The 20,011-nt window shown below is 33.4% G+C and overlaps 2 protein-coding genes across 3 annotated transcripts in view; one reads left to right on the top strand and one right to left on the bottom strand.

Annotated features, from left to right (window-relative positions):
• The first annotated feature begins 3,023 nt into the window (after positions 1 to 3,023).
• LOC110466841 (calcium-binding protein P-like) lies at positions 3,024 to 13,348 on the top strand. Its single transcript, XM_021523624.1, has 10 exons — positions 3,024 to 3,128; positions 6,246 to 6,308; positions 6,493 to 6,549; positions 6,689 to 6,730; positions 7,672 to 7,719; positions 8,224 to 8,271; positions 9,538 to 9,585; positions 9,867 to 9,934; positions 10,930 to 11,028; positions 11,607 to 13,348. The coding sequence occupies exons 1-10, from the start codon at positions 3,116 to 3,118 to the stop codon at positions 11,766 to 11,768; spliced, it is 648 nt and encodes a 215-aa protein (XP_021379299.1). The 5' UTR covers positions 3,024 to 3,115; the 3' UTR covers positions 11,769 to 13,348.
• The window catches only part of LOC110466842 (tumor suppressor candidate 5 homolog), a 19,283-nt gene continuing 12,116 nt past the window's right edge, over positions 12,845 to 20,011 (bottom strand). For both annotated transcript variants that reach the window (XM_021523625.1, XM_021523627.1), the window contains exons 3-6: positions 17,971 to 18,042; positions 17,075 to 17,172; positions 15,996 to 16,091; positions 12,845 to 13,966 (exon numbers count right to left, since the gene is read on the bottom strand). In XM_021523625.1, the coding sequence (XP_021379300.1) occupies positions 13,832 to 13,966; positions 15,996 to 16,091; positions 17,075 to 17,172; positions 17,971 to 18,042 (401 nt within the window). In that variant the 3' untranslated portion in view covers positions 12,845 to 13,831. The remainder of the gene's footprint in view (positions 13,967 to 15,995; positions 16,092 to 17,074; positions 17,173 to 17,970; positions 18,043 to 20,011) is intronic.

The following is a 20,011-nucleotide window of genomic DNA, read 5'->3' as shown; positions in this document are numbered from 1 at the left end:
GGTATATATTCCTTCTGTCCTGAACTATTGTTTCCCTTCTGTGCTGACTTTTCTTCAGTTAACATTTCTACTGTGTTGGTTTGCCTTCAGTTAATATTTTTTCTGTGCTGTTTTCTCTTCAATTCTTCTTCTATGATCTGTGAAAGCTTCTTTAAGCATTAAACTGCCTCCTTTGGACAGTTATTGTCCTATAATCCTGTGAGAATTATAGGACAATAACTTTCAAAAGAAGGCAGTTTGATACTTATATTTCCGTTTTTAATTTAAGTTTTTCTTATATTTCCAACCTGTTATCGCATTTTCTGTCAATGGAACCTGTTCTTGTGACGTCACGAGTACACGCGACGTTTCCCGGCAAAACAATAAAGTTCGTGGAAATAAACACAAATCGTCAATTTGATTTCAACAATTTAATCAATATACCATGAGGATATTCACCTTTTATACAACATAGCTACATAAATTGTTATGAGTTACATAAAACGACGTCATTTGGTCACGACGTCCCGAACATGTTCTTCATATCACTACACAATGGGAATTATTTGAGAATTATGATCTGATATCTTTCTATTTTGTTTGGTAAGGTTATATAGTCGCAATGCAGAGCAAATGGAAATATTAGTTTATATTTATTCTGTGTTGGCTTCGCTTTAGATTAAATTTCTTTCGACGTGTATGTTATTTTGGATTTTGATGTGATCTTCTGTTATGATATTATTTCGAATGTCGTTGTCTTTTTTTCTTGCCTCCTTTTGTCATTTTTCTGCATTTTTGTTTACTTTGTCTTCTTATCCGCAGTATACAACATTTGTTCATTAGACGCATCAAAGCAGCGAAGACTGTGGCATAAACAATTTCACCAAGGAATGATTACTGCTATCACACTTATCATTTTACCTCATTATACGCGACGCTTGCTATTTAGTTACTGTCTATTATTTATCCTTTTATTCTGTTCAATGTACGTTATGCTGAAATATAGGTTTATCATAGTTTGAGATAAAATTATCTTAATCTGTTCTTAATGGGACATTATAAACCTAACTGTCGATTTATCAGTATAACATATGAACATTCCATTTGGTTCTGAATAAGTTTCTTTATCCGCTTTAATGCTGTTTTACCCGGTGTTTGTTTTCAGCTTTTATTCAGTATTTACCACCAGTTCAACATGATTAACACATTTTAATTTGATTTTTCGATCCCTTACACTATAATACTTCTTACCATACTGATAGAGTGTCTTAATTCCCTAATTACGAGAGTAAATGCTTTTTTGCTAAAAGCACCATAAAAGCCAAAAATGAAATATAATGAGGATAAAATTGTAAGGGTAATTGAGTTCTTGGTTGATAATACCTTTTTGAGCTTGGTTGCAAGATTTTCCAGCAGACCGTAGGCATTCTTATAGAAACAAACTGCGCCCATCTGACGGCCGATTGTCTTTATTTTTCATACAAAGCTTAATTTATTGATGAGCTCATCAGAACAGTTAACAAAAACCTAGCAAAGTCCTTTAATTTCTCATTCAGATATATCGTCGATATGGTGTTTTTGAATAATAATTGTTATTGACTACATCGATCGTATATACCCTCCTGAGGACAATTCCGACTCTCCTATCGTGAATGTTAACTTTGTCGATAGTGGCATCTCTGAATCCTCTACCTATGTTGTTTACATGTCGCAGTTAATTTGTTATTCAAGAATTTGCTTAGAATATCATGACTTTCATGATATATGTCGACTTCTGACAGACAAACTTAGAACGCAAAGTTTTCAAAGAAGCAGATTGATGAAGACTATGAACCAGTTTTATGGTCGATATCATGAACTCATAGGAAAACATGTTATTTCTCTTGTTGATGTTTTTGATTACGTTCATTAGTGAAACTTATCGTTCTGTTGTTACAATCCGAGTTCTCGATGTGGGGAAATGACGTTACTTTGATTTCACCTTGATTTCACCTTGATTTACACGGGGATGTCGTCGATGAGGCAGAAGACACTTACCTTTCTGGAAAATCTGGTCTTATTCTCGTTGTACCTTTTGAAGGTCTCCGTCTAATTAGTACATTTGTTCACATTTTGCCCTAGTTTTATATTTCGTTTTATTGACAAATTCCTGTATCATACTTATACCCAGTTTTCTGAACATTGTCTATTTCAAATGGTTTACATGACAGAAGATAAGTTTTGCCGAAATGGCGTGTAGTTTTGATGCTACAATAAATTTCTTCCTTGTTCGTGAGACTTAAGTCTATTGAGTATTGATTCCTCCTCCACATGTGTATTGTTTAATGTGATTATATATACGCAACAGTCGCGACCGGTTTCTATAAATTAAAAGTTTTTTGTTGTTTCCAGTCGGCAATAGACAGTTTAACAAAATCACTAAATAATAAAGTAAAGGGATACTTTTGTTCGGAGATACACTGTGCTCTGAACTATCTCATATCATTTTACGAAATGTAGTACGAAGTTACTTTAGGTGCTTAAAACTCAACTTAAGTCCATATAACGTTTGTTAAACATGTATTCTGATATAATTGATAATAAAGCGTTTTACTAAGGGTCAACACTTGGTTTGAGAGATAACTCCAAGCAATCGCAAATTTTCTGCAGGATATTACAATTAGCATTACGATCCCAAACACACCTGCATAACGATATGTTGTTTCCTGTTTAAGGAAACCACCGCTTTGATGAAAGTTATGCTGCTGGTATACATGAACAAGTAAACGTCCCACGTATGAATTCGACATTGGTAGATTCAGAATTTCTGAAAGAAGGGTGAGTTCTGATATTTTCAACCCCCTTCACCATAGCATTTTGTTTTCCTCTTTCTTTTTTATGTCCAAATGGACACTTTTATCGACTGAAATATTCAGTTATGTATACAACTTTTAATGACAATCCCAGTAATTTAATAGCAATAACAACAGGATGACACTTGCTGACCTTAAACTTCTAACTTCCTCCGGTAAATGTGAATTGCCGTCATGGAGTGTTTCCCGTTAAGGGGTTTAAGAGGCTGTGTAAGTTTGATTTTAGGGGATACGGACAAGGATACAGCATAGCCTGTTTTGTAAAATTAAGATTAATCAAAGACATGGACCAATCCGGTAAGTTTAATTTCATAGACTAATATTTGCTTTATAATGCCATGTCAGGATTTCATCTAAAAGTTTTAAAAGTTAGATTGAACATTTTTCAATAGTTAGATTTGTTACATGTTAATACATAAATAATCATGAATCCTATCATCTACAAATGTCTTGTCTTAAAAACAGCTGAGTTACTTTGGAAAGTAATAATAAATCTCTACTTTAGCCATCAGTTTAGTGTTTATTATAGAAATATATAAACACTTGATATATTGGTACATACATATTTGTACCAAATTAGAATCAAAGCAATTAGGCTTGTATATATATTGTTTTTATAAGTAGTTCTTTTTATTTCAAAAACAGTGTTGAAATAAGATGTATAAGTAATTTAATCAATAATTATTTAATCTTCTTTGTGATCAAAATGTTACACAAGCTTATATATTTTTTCCTGAAACCGTAACGTCCGACTCAGTTTTATATAATAAATTGCCTTAACTTCTTCATACGCATCACATGCGTACCCTACGTGCAACATTCTTTAAAGAATATGTCTTACAGGACTTCATCCAGTGATCTGTAGTTCAGGGGCTACAGTTTCATATGACGTTTTCAAATCGTTTATCAATTGATGTTATCTTCAGCCAAAACAGTTATCAAGTACACTTGATTTTAAGCGGCCTGCCTTACAAATGTCATAGGGCTTTCTTGTTTTTAAACTCATGTTTTTTGTTTGTTTGTGTGTTACCTAAACAATACATTATGTTAGAGTCACATAAGAAGAGTCAGTGTTAATTTACTACCCGGTTTAAAATCAAAAGAAATAAGTCCGAGTGAGAGGTAGGAGAAAAAGACCACTGCCGCGTGAGATGACGGACAGTCAATCTGTTTGTAGATTCGGGGGTGTAGAAGCCTTACCCTATCCAAGCCTCGATTCTAACTTTTACGCTCGATGATAGAATATCTCTCTCTAGGCGTTAGTCTGTCACCTTGTAACAATTCTTTGACATTTTTACTCACCAGAAGAAAGATAATCACTGATTATCAAACCTTGCTAAATAAAACCCACTGGTATTAAAATTGATCATGTTTCATATCTTTTACAATAGTAGCAAACATGAGAATGATTTGTCCGGCAGTGGAAATAACAGAAAAATAACACGTGATCACGATGCTGAGTCACAAAAAAGGGTGACTAACAGATTATATTTCTGTTTATTATTAGCATAATTTATCTTTCACACAATTTTCAGTAAAATGATATTATATTCGTACGGCAGTAACATATAAATACTCATTCATTTAACAATATAAGTTTGAACAATACACATATTGTGAGATGACATTTCACAATCCTAATTCAGGTTTACCAGAAAAATCCAATACTAATTGGGTGGTCTGATAACGTATGCTAGAAGTATGAAGTTCCGGAGTATGGGGTCTGAAAGTTGGTTCTGACCAGAGCAAGCCAGGTCACACACTTCCGTTTCAGACAGCGATGACTTCGACATGACGTGTCGGTATCGTAATGTCCCTCATCAATTTATAAACGCAGCACTGCACACGGTTTATGCGGTGGATGTATGTACTTGTGTTCATCAGGGCCGATTGCCAAATGGTCTTCACCACCAATATGTACGTCAGTCAATTAAAGACGACCGATAAACTAATTGTGATACTGTTTATTCATGCTGCGACATCAACTAAAAGTGAACATTGAAAATATTCATAAAAAATATTCATAGACAAACTTTTAAATGTAGATTATTGCTTTCACAACACTGTATACCACAATTCATTATTCCTAAAAACCATGTCTCGAAATTTCTAAACATTTTCTTCAGGTTGGTAAATATGGATTGTGAAAAGATTCATGTAGCACAACCAATAAGTGTCGATATGTATCACATATAAACACTTAATGGTTGTGCTACATGAATCTTTTCACACAGTCTCGAAAATCTGGTATATCAGCTCAGATGGTCTAAAATTTCCAAACGTAGTGATGAATATTTTGTTGTCATTAAAAGTGAGACATCTTTTGTTCAATTTCACACTTCTAAGAAAACAACATTCGCTGAATATGGTAGTCTGCTTATCTTATTATTTGGTTGATAGCGCGTTGTTGAATTTATTGGAGACATGTCAACAGAGAGACGTTATTTCTATAGGGATTCATGTAACCATTTCCAGCTGATCTGTTTTGTTTTCTTATGTAACTTGGTGCTTTAGAAGTCTGTTAAAGCAAACAAATAACATACAAGTCTGCCCGACCCCTTGATTTCTCATTTATATACTGATGAATCTTGTTAATGAGCACCTTAATAGAAGTGCTTGAATTTAACATATCCTCAATAATTTGAAATTAAACATTTTTTTGCACGATCTTCTTCTTTTATTTCACATCTTGCGATTTTCCTACAAAATGCATTAATTGTCTTCGCACTGTCAATCTTAAAGCGACTACTTAATTGATCCAATTTTTAACTTTCCTTTTCGTAGTAGTAACATCTGGCCTCCCTTATTGTTGAACTGATACATCAAAGTCGATATGAAATTCAAAAGCCTGTTCTAAATGCAGGAAATTTCTTGTCGGATACGAAAGAAACGCTCTATTCACAAAAACACTAAGCCAGGGTGTTCTGCATGAAAAGCTTCAATTTACATTGTAGACATTTTACATGCGTTATCAGGACCAGATTTCTTCCTGTGTGCTGATGTAACTGCTTACCATAATTGCAGAATAGTTCTATAAATATTTGGTCTTTGGTGACTAACAGGCTTTTATAGCTTTGAGACATCACGATAGATCGCAAATTTGGTACAAGAAAGGCTCTCCTGCAGTATATGGTTTCACTTCCGGTTTCATTATGTCTTCCATTTTGTTTTGGTTTATCCCTTGTTCGTGTTTGATGTAGTTTTGTATATTGTCCTCTGTATTGACAAGGTGGTATCGTTTTGTGTCTTTCTATATACCCAGTGTGAGATTAGCACACCATTACCATTGGTTAACTATGCCAAATGCATGTCTTCAACCCATTTTGTTTCTTAGAAAGGATAAAACATGTTTTCGGAATCTGCTCGACTTTAAGTTGAAAGGCACATTATCGATATTGTTCTACAATTCTCTAGGTGCTGGTCCTGGATATCCCTCAAAAGCCAACGAGGCCATGCATCAACCACCACCCCAAACAGGTAAGTCGTCGTCCTCAAAAGTAGGAATTATTCAGCAATTAGGTAAGAAACAAACATGGTTTTCACTTTAAAGAGGTTTAAGAATGAAGCAGTCTTATGTTTTGTTCAAATTAAAGCATATGTTTCACATAATGTGTTTTCATAATTTTCTATAATATCTTATGTTATGATATGACAATTTCAGGAGGACCCCCGCCCCCGTATAGCTTACAGCCCTATCAAGGGGTGCCACCAAACTCCGGTAAGTTTTTTATTTTTTTTTAATTTGAGTAATTAAAACTCTGTTTTCATATATATGTCAATCTGAGATATTTCACTGTACACACTTGATCAGCCATTTTATGTCGCAATCGTTTATTATCTCATGTAATTGGTTTCAGGTTATATGCAATCTCCACCTCCCGGGCAGCCTGCCCAGCCTGGTACGTACACAAATGTGTTCTCTACTTACACAACCTAGACCCACCACAAATTTGTCATGCATAATACATCCCCATAATATTATGCACATTGTCGATACACTTGACTCTGCCTATCAAATATCCTTCATACATATTATAACCCCAATATATATATTATCTATATATATCATAGTATCCGTATGTACATCTTCTACACACAGAGCCTCTTACCCCATCACCAACCTCTTCCTCAGCAGACACATCCGTCTATATACGCATCATACCCCGTTTGTTTACCCCTGTATATACATCACCTACATATATCATAGTAGTATCCCAATGTAAATCATCTACACACAGAGCCTCTTATCCCATCACCAACCACTTCCGCAGTTCATACACACGCGTCTATATACGCATCATACCCGTATATCATAGTAGTATCCCAATGTAAATCATCTACACACAGAGGTTCTTATCCCATCACCAACCACTTCCGCAGTTCATACACACGCGTCTATATACGCTTCATACCCGTATATCATAGTAGTATCCCAATGTAAATCATCTACCCACAGAGGTTCTTATCCCATCCCCACCCACTTCCGCAGCATACAAACCCGTCTATATACGCATCATACCCGTATATCATAGGAGTATCCCAATATAAATCATCTACATACAGAGGTTCTTATCCCATCACCAACCACTTCCGCAGCATACACAAGCGTCTATACGCATCAACCCTAACCCCTTACACAACTACGATACATATCAGTGTCACTCTATAAACAGCGTCCATACACATACCATTCTTACACATGATACCCCCCCCCCCCCACACACACACACACACTTTATTCACATATTACACATTCATCGTAGTTACCTACAAACACATCATACCCCTATTTTACTGTCACCCTATGAATATTTCTTACATTTTTGTCAATTGATTTCAGGGTACGTGCAACCCTCATACCCTGGTCAACCGGCTCCCCAACAGCCTGGTACGTAAATGTAGCAAAAGTGAATATCATATAATGTAGTATTGTATTATGAACAATGATATTATATGAGAACTCTATAGTGAACATTTAATACCAAAGAGGGATCTTAAAATTAACATGAAATAGAGATATCTCCATTTCAAATATAGATTCTTTAATATCTTAAAATGAATCTCTGTATACCTACCACCTTTTGACGTAATACCCCCACACCTTATTGAAATATACATACACATCGTAGTACAGAACATACCCCTATTTTACTGTCATGCTATATGAACATTTCTTACATTTTTTTCAATTATATATTTATATTCATATGTAATTAATGGACCGGGCGATTGTTTCCCGGTTTAACGTATATTTATATATATTTGTATATATGTTTACATTCATATGTAATTGAAATATCACATACACATCGTAGTTCCCAACACACATCATACCCCTATTTTACTGTCATGCTATATGAACATTTCTTATTTTTTTGTCAATTAATTTCAGGGTACGTGCAACCCTTATACCCTGGTCCACCTGCTCCCCAACAGCCTGGTACGTAAATTTAACAAAAGCGTATATCATATAATGTAGTATTGTACTATGAACTATCGATATTATATAAGAACTCTATAAACATTTAATAACCAAAGAGGGACCTAAAAATTAAAATTAAATAGAGATATCTCCATTTCAAATATAGATTCTTTAAATGTAACAGAAAAATCTTAAAATGAATCAAAGCTATCTCTAATTAATCTAAAGCCATCTTTAGATGTAATATAAATACCACTTATGATTAGGTTTATATAAGTATTTTGTTTATTATAACATATCTTTTAAGTAAATAGAGATATCTCCATTTCAAATATAGATTCTTTAAATGTAACAGAAAAATCTTAAAATGAATCAAAGCTATCTCTAATTAAATTAAAGCCATCTTTAGATGTAATATAAATACCACTTATGATAAGGTTTATATAAGTATTTTGTTTATTATAAGATATCTTTAAAGTAAATAGAGATATCTCCTTAGGTACTAAATGGTAAGTTGGCAGTGTTAAATGCAGTCACTTTCCACAGCTCTATTTACATTTAATCATATAAATCAACACTTATCATTGTTGTGGTTGTGGTTATGGTTTCCAAACGTTAATGAACGAACGACCTTCTTAAAATAATTAAGATATTTAATATAAAAAGCAAAGAAATAATAACGACTATGCAGATATGATATATAAATATTAAGTTCCCCTGGTGAACCTCTAAAGAGGTGAAAGCTCTAGGGAGGTACTAAGAAACTCTTGTCTTTTGTTTTTTATATATGTTTATTAATACATTTAATACTATATATGTGTACACTGGAAATTTTCGCTGCAGTTTATCTTTTGCATTTGTCGCCCTCCTTAATGAGGTTGAAATTATCATTTCAGTGAATATAGGTAGACAGAATATTAGTACTATACATAATTCATTTAATGTGAGGGGCGAAATTAACGCAGGACGAAAATGACATTAAGGATGAAGGGCGAAAGTTTGACCGGGCGAATGCTTCCCGGTATAAAGTATATCAATATATATTTGTATATATATTTGTATATATATTTGATATATATTTGTATATATTTTTATATTCATATGTAGTTAATGGACCGGGCGATTGTTTCCCGGTTTAAAGTATATTTATATATATTTGTATATATGTTTACATTCATATGTAATTAATATATTACATACACACCGTAGTTCCCAACACACATCATACCCCTATTTTACTGTCACGCTATGAACATTTCTTACATTTTTGTCAATTGATTTCAGGGTACGTGCAACCCTCATACCCTGGTCAACCGGCTCCCCAACAGCCTGGTACGTAAATTTAACAAAAGCGTATATCATATAATGTAGTATTGTACTATGAACTATCGATATTATATAAGAACTCTATAGTAAACATTTAATACCCAACGAGGGCCCTAAAAGTTGACATGAAATATCTCCATTTCAAATATAGATTTTTTTAATGTAATAAAATCTTAAAATGAATCGAAGATATCTCTAATAAAATTAAGTATATCTTTAGATGTAATATTGTTTTCACATATAATAATGTATATTTATATTCAATTTTATCATGTTATGTCAAGCAGGGGTTCAATATGGTTACCCAGCTACGGCCGTCGTTGTTTCGCAACCAGGCGTCATGACCAGGGTTCCGGTAAGTTCACTATAAGCTATTTTTATTATCAATATTAAAGCATTCTTTTAAAGATTTTTGCTACCAGAAAATAAATGTGCTTCTGTTATAACAACCATATTTAAGAATCTATGCGCGGAGGGGTACCTTATTCTCAGTTGTCCGGAAGCTACCTCGTTTTCATGTAAAGAGTACCGCTGCAAAAGTTATGTGTACAAAGATACTGTTACAGACCGATTTCGGCTTGGATTATTCCCCCTTTTATTACCATCCCTAGCACTGTGAAAGCAGAGTTACAGTCATACAGTGACGCTGTACTCTCCGAAAGTGGAATTAAAAGATCATTGAGTATTAAGATCTAAAATCTTAAAGGTCCCTTCATCAATCTTGAATAGCCTTCCTAAAAATTGTTTCTTCTATCAGGGCGTTTGACTTTTTCACTATTTACACAGTATTTATAACCTTTGACCAAACTGAACGAATATCTTCTTACTTATATCATCAGATCAGCTTTTCTAAAAAAGGGGTAAACTTTTCTGTGCGGATCCCAGAATTTCATACTTGAATTAAATTGGAGTATTTGCTCTTGCATTTACTTGATTCATTTAAATTTCATAATTTCAAAAACAACCATGTTTCAAAAGATGGAATATCAATTATATACGCTATTACAGGGAGAGTAATGGCGAACCAAAAATGATTTCCCACCTTTTTTCATCATAATGATACGGAGATGTAGATTCCATCGCGACAACCTATTAAATATGTTATTTAATTATTTCCAGTGAATTTCCTTACATCTTTCTCTAAAGAAGAAAACTTCAATGTACTCCTTTATGCATTTGCCAATTGTATGTATTTTTCTTCCGCCACGCATTGATAGATAAATCGTAATCAACGGACGACAATTACATATACGCCATATAACTTTTCCCTTACTCCTCTCCAAATTCAACGTTCCCGAGTTCCCAAAAGATAGTTATTGTGACTAATAATTTATTTTTCGCTTTTTGTAGACACAATCCCAACCAAAATCTCATATGGTCATTTCTGTTTTTGGATGCCTATGCTGTCTGTGGCCTCTTGGTATTGGTGCAATAATAGCATCATTTAACGTGAGTAAAAACTCGTATCTATTAGTACTCTCTGGTTCATTGTATATGATGTAAGTGGACATTTTCTAAATAAGTGTATGTGATGTAAGTGGATATTTTCTATTCAGTGGTACGTTGTAAGTGAACTTCTATGTTGTAAGTGAACATTTTCTATTTGATTCTATGTTGAAAGTAAACATTTTATATTTATTTAGTTGTATGCTGTAAGTAAACATTTTCTATTTAGTTGTACGTTATAAGTAAACATTTTCTATCTAGTTTTATGTTGTAAGTAAACATTTTCCATTCAGTTTTATGTTGTAAGTAAACATTTTCTATTTAGTTGTATGTTGTAAGTTAACATTTTCTATTCAGTTTTATGTTGTAAGTAAACATTTTCTATTCAGTTTTATGTTACTTAAGTAAATTTATACTGACAGAAACTCCATGAACACAAATATGTTGGTACTGTTAACATGTTCTGTTTGGTTGCATGAAATATAAGTGAACGTTTACTGACACAACTTTCAGTACAAATTTAAGTGACTCCGTTCAGTTCTATCGTCAAATAATACCACTTTATTGTTAATCATTTTCAGGTCCAATCGGCCATAGCCCGTGGGGATATTCCATCAGCGAAAAGTTCGTCTAAAACGGCAAAAGTCGTCAATATAATCAACTTCTTGCTTGGTTTTATAATCATACTGATTGTGAGCATTCTTTACTCAAGTATCAATACCTCTCGAAGAATATACTACTGATACCTGTAGCGAAGTGTAGTGTTATCCTGAGGTATCTAGTCTTCTAGAAGAATATACATCTAATACCTGTAGCTCAGTGTAGTGATATCCTGATGTATCAAGGCTTCTCGAAGAATGGACAGCTAATACCTGTAGCTTAATATTATGTTATCCTAAAGTGTGAATACCTTTTTAAAGAAAATACTGATACCTGCAGCTTAATGTGGTGTTATCCTTGTGAATTCAGGCCTCTCAAAAATATAAAACTTATACATGTAGTTAAATGTAGATTTATCCTAAAGTATCAGTATTTCTCGAAGAAGAAGTGTAAACCCCAAGCGTCTAGATTACTAGAGATATACTCAGCGAATACCTGCATCTAGCATCTTCAAATTTATGACATTAAGAATTTGAATTTCTTTCATTATTTTGAATTTTCCTTAACCGTTGGATAACTCTGACCAACGTTTGAGCAACTTAAGCCAGACTGCTAGAGGCATACACAGCGAATACGTGCATCTGACTGTAGCGTAAGCATGACGTCTCCAGACTGTTAATACATTTTCAACTAATATCTATAACGCAATATAAGCCTGAAGAGTCCAAGATATACAACTTTTTAAGACCTGTACAACGAAATCTGTCACTTAATGCATATTAGCCTTGATCATCCAGATTGGTAACGATAAATAGACAACTTGTATATATACATTGGACAGCAAATTCAATATATTAGAACATTTTTGCCAGGTTTTGTTACTAAGGGGAGACTACCAAATTGTTTGCTTTATTTAAATGTGAAACTGTTAACGTATTTTTTGACGTATCCAGCTTGACTAGGCAAATATTTAATATACATTTATTACAGGAATGTTATTATCTAATCGGTCGTATTTTCTTACTACCCATATACTTATAGTTGCTGGTATGTCTGTTGACTAATACATCAAAAGTTGTTTACTGTGATTTATTGCATTATATAAATAACGAATACTTCTTATAATTGTATCACTTTATAACCATTTAAAAAATAAACGATGAAAATTAAAGATTAAAAGATACATAAACACAAGTTTAATTATACAACAAACACAAAATTTAGCCTCCAAGTCCATTTTTTATTAGCAGAATTCCGTATTAACAAAATAACTTTGCGAAATTGAGAAAATGTACGGCCATATTAAAGGAAAGAAGTCAACTAATACATACAGTTACTTGGTTAGAGCGTAACAAATAAGCAGAAATGTATATACATGTATTTAGGAATGAAATAACCAAAGAAATGCATTTAAGTTGTTGTATCAATTGAAAATATGCACGTTAATACGATTTTAAAAATACCTTTCAATGTTCGTCTAATGATGTTAAAATGTAAATAACAACGTTTAAAAAAGAACAAAAACGACACGATTTATTGTTATTGTTGACTTGTTGGTTGCAAAACGCGATTTCCTCAGTTATTTTATTTGTTGTGTAGAAATTGATATATTGTACTGTAGGATATATTTTTGGCGGAATTCAGGTAAAGTGGCTTTGGCATAAAGAGCTCCGATATTGTTTTTTTTAAATTATTGATCAAGGTGTATTTTCGAAAAAAAAAATCATAACAGCAAAATTTAGAACTTAGCAAAAACAACAACTTTACCGTGTTTCATATGGAATACCGCTGAAGTTTTGGAAAAAATATTTTGCTTATATATACTATATACCAGATGAGAATACAGCAAAATGTGAATTGGGCATTCATTAAAAAAAACTGTCTTGCAGTATATGCAGTTTAATTAAATGGTAAAATATACGGTTGGTTACGTGCATATCTATTTTACGCAGTAAATCCTGCTACAGTTTTCTAAAGTGGACTGTTCTGTATCCATATCAATCGTATGGAGTTCTGTCTACATTTCTGAAGCAGGTTCAACTTTTTCCATAGGAACCGCATTACTTTCGAATGTTGACTCATGAAAACGAATGTTGACGTTTATAAAAATAATGTCTGAAAATGTTTGTTTATTAAAAAAGCGATAGGTACCGTGTTGAGATAGGCGTAAAATAAGTCTGAAACTGACAGGGCCCAGACACGTTTTCTAGGATAGTACCACTACGACAATAACCACGAAAAAAATAATTCCAATAACAGTGTTGGTAATGTTTATTCCCAATGCAACGTTAGAGTTCGTCTTGGCGTCCTCCAAGTCACCTCTGTCTACTGCAGAGCGGGCCTAGAACGGGAAGGGAAAAGAACGTGTAACATAATCAGAGTACAATTTGTGTGCTTTTGTTGTTTGATTCTTTACGAATATGCCGACAATTTTGAAGCAGACCTATTGCTATTTTCAACTTTTAGAGAGCGATCATAATCATTATTATTTGGATCAAACGGTGTAACAAATATATATTATAAATTAACGAACAAAAAAGTTATTAAAAGAAAAAACTTGAAAACCTGAAAATCAACCTACCATGGCAATGACGTTTTGACGTCGCAATAAAAGCAAGCTCTATGACGTCGTTATGTCAACAGTGAATATTTGATGAACTTATATGTAAAGAATGTTACCAAGGGTATTTTATTGAGAGCATCTGAGGAATATATTTTGTAAATAATTATGGCATATATAAACACGTGTTAGATAATAAATATGATCAGTCTTCAATGTATTTTGAAAGAAAAATACAAATTATTACAAGGATACATTATCAACAATTTACTAGACACATCATATATTTCTTATCGATGATCCTTAGAAAACTTTGTACATAGAAACATTATGTCAAAATTAATTGCACTACACAATAAAGATGTTTCGTCCTTCTATGACTGATAGGTGATGCTAGGGACCGAAAAGTATATAACTGTGGCCATCAAGGTTACGGTAAATCTCGGGAACTAAACAGTAGACTCTACCACCTGGTATCGTGGAGAATAAACTTAAGACATACACATGCGAATGTACCTTTAAAATTTGGTAATAGATACAGCATGATATGTAACTACTTGTAATCTCTTAAGTACAAAATATTACCAGAACATAACACTGTCGGGATTTATATGTTTACCAAATTATAGTCTCGTGTCATATCAAATTATTGGAGTTGTTTAATAAACTCAATATGACATGGACACTCATGTAAGATTCTCTTTATTACATAGCAGTCCTAATGTGAAAACAAACAATTTATAAACTGAATTAAGTGTTATCAGCAGAGTCTTTATAAACGAAAGTACTCCGATCATTATATTATCGTTCCGCCCAATGCAAAGTAGTTCCAGATTTTTTTTATCCTATCCCCCCCCCCCCCCCCCCCCCCCCCCCCCCCCCCCCCCCCNTCTGCAGAGCCCCAGAGATCGAAGTGGACGGTATTATAAAACCACAATGTTTGTAGTAAGCTGTCAGGTGTGTTTTAACATAATTGACCAGAATTCCACAGCATATCTCTTTCAGTGTCATTTATTGGATCACTTCTGTGTGATAAATTGTTTTTTGTGGTCCCGTTTCAGCTGACGCTGTATATTTTGTCATGGCCTAACGAACTTGGTAAACCATAGGGCTGCTAACAATTGTGTGACCGTAGTTGTTGTGACGTAATTTCCGATGCAAACTTGACATCATCCCCTATAAACTGGTAGGTTCATATTCAGAAACGTTATTTTTTTTATATCAATAAGTAATTACACAATAACGGACACAGTTCAATTACTGGGGTATCGTGAATACTTTCATCAACAATTTCAGATCGTATAATGTTTTGTACAGAATATTTCTGTTAGATTGGTTTAGGATAAATTCCCCCATTTCTTTTTCATTTACAGTAACAAATGGGGTTTGATAGCCCCATCATCCAAGTGTGTTGTCTGCTCCGGCTGCTGTTCTGCCCGGGCCTATGTAACAATGACTTTCCTCAATACGATCTCGTAGAAGTTTAACTTTAAAATCAATTCCAGACACTCCTACATTTTAGAATGTTGCAAAAAGCTCTTTGAAGAATGTCCATTAAATTACCTGTTTCATTGTTGTCAATTGTAGATGTGTCGCCAATGTTTATCGGACCAACCTTTTTTACAACGGTAAATTTAATAAAAGTAGTGCTTGTAGTGGCGTAAGAAAATGTTCCCACGGTCTTGACCAATCGCAGCACTTTAGGTTTTGTTACACGTGTCTATTATATTTGTTTTACATGGCTGTATGACATAGTGAAATGGGCATTTTTGTTATAAATATAATTCAATTCTAGCCTAAGTGTACTTACATTCATGGAGGCCACAATAGCACAGATTCCAATAGGCCACAGGCAGCAGAGGCAGCCACAAATTGACCATCCGAGATAATCAGAAGGAGGCGTCGTCTTCATTTGAATCATTTGATGATAAATAAATTATAATATATTAAGACAGATAAACATATTTATTTTACGTACAAACACTGACAGATGTAATCTCCGTCCTTAGCTTGTAAAGGAAGACACGACATCAATTTAAATTTCCGTGTGTTATCAGATGATGAAGTTTAATTAAACCTCGACGATTGATTTATATAGTAAAATGATGATAATAGTAAACAAACCGCAAAATGTGACCTGTATGTCTCATGTTCCTTAACAAATCAAATGCTATAATAATATTTTATATATTACTGGTTACAACCTTTGAAATTCCTTTCTACAAAAATGACGTTTTATTGTCTTTAGATTTGTTTGCATAAGATTATATTTTCTACATAAAAGTTCCATGTTTTTGTATACATCACCTGCAAATGGAGAACTATCAGATTTGAAAAAAATATAGGCTATTACCTGAGGCACAGGTGATGTTTTGCGGTAGTTCACCTGAGTAATAATTTTGAATGGATGTGTGGTGTAAACGATCATTAATGTGAACGGAATCCATTTCAAACTTTATCTATAAGATCAAAACAACAGACAATCTTATTTCTCTCGACGATTTCGTTTGGTTCATAATACAGTTTTAAATGATTATGTTACCAATGGCTAAATTACCAAATTTTGCGGGGGGAAATGTGTATTTTTATGGTTGACTTTAGTCAGAAGGCAAAAAAAATGAGTAGACTGGTTTACATGTCGTAATTGTTTTACTCTTCGCTAGACTACAATTTGAACAACCGGGAACCGTCGGCACTTTCCGTAAACAAGGTAATCTCATTTACGGAAAGTGCCGACGGTTCCCGATTGCGTTTCGTAAATACAAAGAGCGAAGCCTAGTGGAGAGAAATGATACTAAGGCAGGTAACCCAGTCTTAAGTCAAAGGTCTGAAAAACAGAATTAGAGAAACTATATCAAAACCTGTATAACTTTAGGAATATATATTTACCATTTGCTGATATATCTGTGGTGGCTGCTGTACGACGACCACCGAACTTTGAGACGAAGACTGCTGAATTGACTGGGGTGGATTTCCATAGGGTAATGCTGGAGTTCAGATATCAAATGCACTTGATCAGTTAATATGAAGTCATCAGAAGACATTAAATGACAATATCAGGAATTATGACTGATCAGGACAATGTAAAAGTCGTATGCTTACGCAAAGGAAAACGATGTTTTCTGTCCTCAAATGTGAAAATGTGCAAAACAAAGTAAAAGGTCTAAATGAGTCGCTAAATATTATTTCATTATATAAATCTAAAAAGGTTTTTTGAAAAATTTTGAAAATGAAAACTGGTGCTCAAACTTCCAAGAACGTGGTAAAATGGATAAATATAATGATGATGCTTGCAATATTTGATGCATTTGTTTGGATACAATGCTTTATCTTATGAAAAAGATAATAATTTATGGATGCAGTTTATGTTCAAATGACCTCTTAAGATAAGCATAATTCAGGTGCAGACTGTTTAAATGATTTTGCTTAGATATACAAGTTTTGGTTTAGAAATAAGAAACGAACTAAACTTACTGACAATAGGAAAACTAGAGCTTCTATTTCCAATACATTTATCATGTGATTCAATTCAAATATAGCAATTTTTATAGGTATGACTTAATGCATCTTTGTGTAAAAATAAAGGCTCATCAATGAGGGGCTGTAAACAGGCAAATAGGTACACATCCTTTGGCTTTTTTCAACTTATTTCTTTGCATGAAGTAATAAATAAAATAAAATTCAATTTCATGATAACCTATCCCTATGCTCAATTTCTGCAAACAAAAGCTATGATTTGGCATCCCCCTGTTTACATGGAGTCAGGTACATTGCTAATGACTTACGTTGTTGCAACTGGGAGAATTCGGCGGGGCCCGAAGGAGAGGAGTAGGGCGGAGGCATGTCCCTAGTTGCACCTGGAGAAAAGAAATAAAGCTTTGGTCTCTTGTTGAGATAGTTCAGAAGTTTCCGTTTTTTTGTAAAAAAATAAAATACAAGTGGGTTTTTTAATAAATTGTATTCTTTCTTGTTATCAGGAAAATTTATTTTAATAAGATAGCAATATGAACCGGCTTTATAAATTAATTGATGACAGACAATAGGAAAAATAGGGAACACAATAGAAACATTTCATTAACAAATGTTAATTTATCGAAAAAAACACAATCATTTACAATTTATCTCAAGACTTATCAAAAGAACAGAAAGAAAAGTTCACAATCAAACTAACATAACTTCTCACGTACTGACTTTTATAATGTTAACATGAATGTAAAGTTCTAGACTAGTTATTTTTTTCAAATAAGGAGATGCCAATTAGACAGTGGTGAATTATATTTTATACGATTTCATGACCATATCTCAACTTTGTGTTCCATACGTTAACAGGGATGAAACAAACCACCTATTTTATTCTAATGACTTGATATTACCGAATGGTTGTGTAGACATAAAAATCAACCAGTACTGATTTATTTTGTCCAGATGTAGGCTTTGCTAAGGTTTGAATACTAAAAATCTTGTTTCGAGAGTTACAAATACTTCTTGTCTCTGGCAATCATTAAAACAGGATGTCTCGTAATTAATATTGTACGGGGCTGTGTACGCATCTATCCGTGAGGACTGTAAGACCTGTAATCAACGTCGACAATATGCAACATAATGGCAATCTGAAGGGGAATGCTCCAAAGGGGAAGGTAATTCAATCACATGATATGTACCTGGACTTCGGCTCCAACAAAGGGGAAGGTAATTCAATCACATGATATGTACCTGGACTTCGGCTCCAACAAAGGGGAAGGTAATACAATCACATAATATGTACCTGGCATTCGGCTCCATCAAAGGAAAAGATTATAAAATCAAATGATAAAGATTTTGAATTCGGCTCCAACAAAGGGGAAGGTAATTCAATCCCATGATATGTGCCTGGACTTCGGCTCCAACAAAGGGGAAGGTAATACAATCACATGAGATGTACCTGGACTTCGGCTCCATCAAAGGAAAAAATTATAAAATCAAATAATAAAGACTTGGAATTCGGCTCCAATAAAGGGGAAAGTAATACAATCACATAATATACGTGGTCGAAACACAACACTCGACCAGTTTTATGATTCTTTACTCCAATATCACCATCCATATGCGAGAATATGCTAGTTACCTGAACAGGTGTTAGCACGGTGTACAGAAAATTTATATATATAACATACATACCGACCATCACCCCACCCCCTAAGTACATGTATCCTGAATTATTTGTTAGATGTCCTTTGATCAATACAGCTTTATGAGGGAAGATTAGGCAAGATGTATTATATACCTACTTTATAAGACATTGTTAAGTTTACTAATTTAAAATAAATAAAATAAAGTTAATCAAAAAGTACAATATTATGTTTATCTATAGTATTATGTATAGGTTGAGTACATGAAATTGTGAATTAAACATCTTGATGAGTACCTGTAATCCTGAATGATGTGTTAGATGTCCTTTGATCAATACAGCTTTATGAGGAAATATTGAGCAAGATGTATGTTTTGTATACCTACTTCATAAGACATTGTTAAGTTTACTAATTTAACATTAATTTTAAAGTTAATCAGAAAGTACAATATCATATATATATATATTACGAAGACTGTTTTAAATATTGATGTACACACATGTACATCGATGCTGACCAGATATGTCAAACTATACAAACGTTAAATGCAAAATGAAGTGCATTTAATATATACATTTAAATATGAATTTATCTTGGTAATGGTTGATCAAGGGCATTAAATTATGATTGTGATGATTATATAAAAGTTGAAATACATTATAAGTGTTAAAGTGTACAAAATGGAATTTTGATCAAGATTGCAACTGCTATGTATACA

The sequence above is a fragment of the Mizuhopecten yessoensis genome, unplaced genomic scaffold, assembly GCF_002113885.1.
Source record: "Mizuhopecten yessoensis strain PY_sf001 unplaced genomic scaffold, ASM211388v2 scaffold11145, whole genome shotgun sequence".
NCBI classification, from domain to species: Eukaryota; Metazoa; Mollusca; class Bivalvia; order Pectinida; family Pectinidae; genus Mizuhopecten; species Mizuhopecten yessoensis.
This window is presented reverse-complemented; position numbering and strand designations above follow the sequence as displayed.

Coding starts and splice junctions, on each gene's coding strand:
- LOC110466841 (XM_021523624.1), top strand. Junction 7,720..8,223: donor ACCGGCTCCCCAACAGCCTG/GTACGTAAATGT, acceptor AATTAATTTCAG/GGTACGTGCAACCCTTATAC. Junction 9,935..10,929: donor GCGTCATGACCAGGGTTCCG/GTAAGTTCACTA, acceptor CGCTTTTTGTAG/ACACAATCCCAACCAAAATC.